This window comes from Rosa chinensis, chromosome 6 (genome assembly GCF_002994745.2).
Source record: "Rosa chinensis cultivar Old Blush chromosome 6, RchiOBHm-V2, whole genome shotgun sequence".
NCBI classification, from domain to species: Eukaryota; Viridiplantae; Streptophyta; class Magnoliopsida; order Rosales; family Rosaceae; genus Rosa; species Rosa chinensis.
Genome location: NC_037093.1, coordinates 40,127,495 through 40,132,299, shown reverse-complemented (window position 1 = coordinate 40,132,299; position 4,805 = coordinate 40,127,495). Strand labels below are relative to the sequence as shown.

General features: G+C 35.8%; 1 protein-coding gene across 1 annotated transcript; it reads right to left on the bottom strand.

Moving 5' to 3' along the window:
* Positions 1–413: 413 nt before the first annotated feature.
* On the bottom strand, positions 414–2,371 carry LOC112173545 (transcription factor MYB73). Its single transcript, XM_024311181.2, has 2 exons — positions 2,033–2,371; positions 414–1,608 (listed from the first exon to the last, which is right to left on the bottom strand). The coding sequence occupies exons 1-2, from the start codon at positions 2,199–2,201 to the stop codon at positions 692–694; spliced, it is 1,086 nt and encodes a 361-aa protein (XP_024166949.1). The 5' UTR covers positions 2,202–2,371; the 3' UTR covers positions 414–691.
* Positions 2,372–4,805: the final 2,434 nt, after the last annotated feature.

Below are 4,805 nucleotides of genomic sequence, written 5' to 3'. Positions count from 1 at the left end.
AAGAAGACTTTCAAGGCTCTGATTGCACAAGAGGAAATATGGGCCAATGAACACAAATAATATAATTAATTTTTCCAAAATCTGGTATGGAAACTATGAATATTGCTAAAATTAATGGTCAAGAGGAAAATATGCAGCTTTCAGCAGGTGTCTGACCACTTAAAAACTATGAAATTGGCATGAGATACATATGCAGATGATGATGAAAATCAATGCATATATCCTGAAATGTATACATACAACTATAGCTATCATCTCCACTGTGGAAAATAGGTAAGAATTAAACAACTGCAACTGCAACTACAGCTAGCATTTCCTTTGGCATAGGGTTTCCATTTGTACAAGTTATCCTTCAATGGTGTCCCAGCTGCCATTAACTCGAATACATGCATTGATTGAAGTGAGACAAACAGTATGAAATCAAGTACTTTTATTAGCCTTAACCATAAGGACAAAAGACTGGATTCTTAAAACCTCAAGCCTAGAGAATATATATTTTGATTCTTGCAACTAAATAATAGGATTCAGTTTTCCTAAATACAAGTAGAAACTAATTTAATAATATATCATTTCTAGTATCCTAATTAAACATTTGCATCCTTCTTAAATAACTAAAATAGTTTACTTTAAGAATAAAATATATAGAAGATTAAATTAATTAATGTCCTTTTCTTGATGCACGATCAAGAAACTAGCTAGATATCCCCACACCAAGAAAATCTATGAAGGGAACTTCCTTGTTATGCTCGATGGATGAATCATGATGAGGATGAGGATGGTCTTCAAATGTAGTAGATGATGCAGCCCTCAGGTACTCTTTCTTCAATATCATCCTGCTTCCATGCTGCTCATGAATATCTCCAAGAGGACTAGTACCACTACTGAGGTACCCAAAAGGATTAATTGGAACATTAACCCTCCTGGGATTTGGCAGCCCGAAAGTACTACTACTGCCGGAACCTCTATACCTGCCATACACGAATGCCGGACTTGAATATTGCCCATTAATGCGATGAACAAAAAGATGATCCGAATTACCCTTCAAGCACTCCGAAACTTTGTAATTAGATATTTCAGATCCTCTCAAGAAGCCCGCTGAAGATGTTGAGTTGGGAATTGATAATGAACTTGTCATTGAAGCAAAGTTCCAATTATGAGAAGAAGAGCTTTTAGGCCTTGATGATTCCATGAACGACATTGCCCTACCTTTACCAGGGTTCCTGAATTCAAACACAGTACTAGTAGTAGTACTGTTCTGATTGTGGTCAAACCCAGTTGATGATTTCAATTTCCTTGAATCAAAAGTGTTGGAAATTGATGAGGAGGTGTTCGATATAGAGTCACTAGAGATTAAGAAATCTTGGTAGCTTCTCTTGTTTCCACCACAAATTAGCTTAGATTGCTCTCTTTGCCGTCTGGCCATGATAACATGCCAGTGATTCTTCACGGCATTATCAGTCCGACCTGGAAACAGTCTTGCTATCATTGCCCACTTGTTTCCATGAATCCGATGAGCCGCTAGAAGCCTCTCTTCTTCTTCTTCACTAAACGGCCTTCTGTTGATTCTTGGGTCTAGTTGATTAAACCACCTCAACCTACAACTTTTCCCTATCAAAAAATAAATAAACAAAATAATTAGAGAATGCTTCTGAAAAAAGTGTGTGTGTGTGTGTGTGTATTTCCTCGATTAGTTTCCAATAAAAATTACAGATGACAATGTTCAAATTAATTAAGAGGTAATTAAAAAGATGTTCAGGGTGGTTCATACAGATCGAATATTAGGTTGGAAAACTGAGATCAGAATTGAAAATAAATTTAACACAAGGGTAAGTTGTATATAAACTATTCTGCAATCCAAAAGAATATACAAACTATTCTCTAGCTTACATCCAACTTCTATCGTTTGCCAACTACTCACATAATTAATCACTTTTATTTTGTGATATTGTAGAGGACAATTTCTCCAGAAACACAGGAACCGCCCATCAAGAATTGAGAGATCGAGAGAGAGAGAGAGAGAGAGAGAGAGTACCTGATCTTCCTTGAAGCTTCTCTGCTATGGAGTTCCAGTTCTGGGCACCGTACTGTTCGACGAGTTGCCGGAGTCTTTCATCTTCTGCGGGCCGCCAGTGTCCTCTTGGGCAAGACGTCGACTTTGACTCATCTGCAGAGCCCGCAGGAGAAGCTCCATAATCATCCATGGCAAATTAAACTTTTTCTTGAAACTTGTTGGAAGTACTTGTCTAATTAACCAACTATATATACAAGACCACAGTAAAGGTATCCCACACGAACAATATATAGAAGACCGAGAAAAAATTATGAAGATCCAATAAGAAAGAGGCCGAGGGGTCGGTTTAGGGTTATGGATAGGCAGTCACTTTTGTTGGTTTTACACGACACATTAAGCTAATTAACCTATAAATATGTATATGAAACCTGTTACTGTAGAGCCAAAATGACCCTATCTTTCTCTGCTTTCTTTCTTTCTTTTTTTATTTCTTGTTTATATTTATGTCATTTGCCAAGACACCTTCTATGACATATTCCCAACTGTTTCTCTCTCCCTCTCTCACACGCACAAAAACAACAGCTATAATTATTGATTTTATCTTTATACTTGAGCCATTTTCATGTATTACGTTATTAATTATATAATCAGACCTAAAAATCTGGGCAGCTTATAGTTTTGCTTAACGGGAGACTTCTCCTTGTACGACGTACTGCTTGAAAAATGGCTTTGTTAATAACGATATTGTATCAACAAATGATCGATTATGTATTGTACGTATTAACATAAACGTATTGTACTGGTGGTAAAAAAAAAATGAAATCCGCATCAGTTAAAATGATGCCAAGTAATCTCAATCCTTTATCTCAAAAAAAAAAAAAAAAAAAAGAAGAAGAAGAAGTAATCTCAATCCTTACTTCCTTAGTGCCACTATTAATCTTGACATTAATTCAATTATTTCAAAATGCAATTCTAGGACAAAACAAATAATGGTAATAAGTAATAATCTTATGTTAATTTGGTACACAGTTTTAGAAAGTATAGAGGTCCATGTCCATGTGAACGTTAATTACTGCAATTCATTAAACGTTGCTGTTTTAGCCCATGATGCTTCTCATTGGAGGCAGTTTATAAGGCAGATGGACAGGTAAAACCATATTAAATAAATGTAAAGGGAAGTTGGTAGTTCTCCAATTTGGTAATATTCAAGCTGGCATACCCAGAAGTGGCTAGAATAAATTGATATTACTAGTAATTAGTTTGTAATGCAGCTTATATGTACTTAAAAAGATAGTTTGTTCAAGTGTATTAAGTCTTGATATGAAGAAGAGTCATGTGCATAGTGATTGATACAGTCATATATACTTCTTTTGGTACATATACAGTCATATATACTTACTACAGGATGTGTACTCATATTTAGTTAAAAAGTTAGTATATTTGCTTTGCTTTTTAGGTTGGCATTTAAGATATACCCTAATTGATCAGCCTCATATGATTCTAGCAATTCAACATTAAGCTAACTGACCTACATATGTTTATAATTCTTGATATCTGAGTGCTCTAAGCCCATAAAATCACGTCTATATAATAACCGGAACCTTTCACTAATTTTGATCTGCATGAAGATAATACAGTTTCATCAAAGCATGAAACAAGAAAAATAAAAAGATATCATGCTATCCTATCCAATTGATAGAATAAGATTTAAAGTGCTTCGCTCGATCTGCTAGGGTTTCTAGCAAAGGGCATGCCGACTGTTTACACCCAAAAAAGAAAGGGCATGCCGACTGTACCAGATCTAGGGCATGCCTTCGGTCAAGCAGAAGGCATTATGCCCAAGAAAAAGAATACCTCGGATCCTGTTTGGACAAAACGTAAGATATTGTCGATAAATAGAGGTACATCTTGTTCAATTACCTTTGCTTGGTTCATTTAGGATTACAAAATTGTTCAATGCAATGGCAATGCGCGCAAATGACCCAGCATCTATTAGGTGATCTCATGCCTTGATATTTATATACAACATTTTTTTCAATAACCAAAAAAATGCACTTGATATTATCCGACCGTCCAATTCTATTGGTGTAAGTGTACGTTGGTGCTCTGAACCCATTCTCTTAGGATTGACTAAACTAGAGTGCTGTTTTTACTTACATGATTCGGTTTCTAAAGAAAGGTGGCAGTTAGGTCCTTGGCTAATGATGGTTGGCTCTTTGTAAAAACCCACTAGATTAGGGTTTAGCCTTGGTTTCAGTAGTTGGGTCATCTCAGCTTACTTAGATCGGAGACATTCCTTTTTAAGTAATTTCGCCATAGTCAGTCTGACCCTAAGTTCTCTTTTTTATTACTTTCTCGATTCAAGGATCGACACCTTTTGATATTCGTACGCAAACCTCGAATATGAAATTTCTTAGATAGTGCGTTTTTATGTTTTATCCTTGTAGGGTTAGTCTTCATGTGTAATTTTGCTTCATTAATGAAGTTGGCATTAACGCTAAAAATAATATTAAGTGACAATTATCTATTCGAGATTAGCCGTTAACTGTGATTCCCTAACAATCATGTCGTACCTCCAACAGTAATCTTGAATCTTGAAGGTCTGCTCTAAGTTGTGACACAATGTTGAAGGAAGCTCTTCCGTTGGCCTTGAGATGTTGTGTGCAACTCCGCAAAGCTAGGATTGCACCGTAGGTTGACAAAGAAAACTCTCTTGGCATCCCTTAAACTACTCAATTGAAAGTGACTAAAATATAGATTGCCTAAAATTTCTTCATAATAAAAAAATCATCTA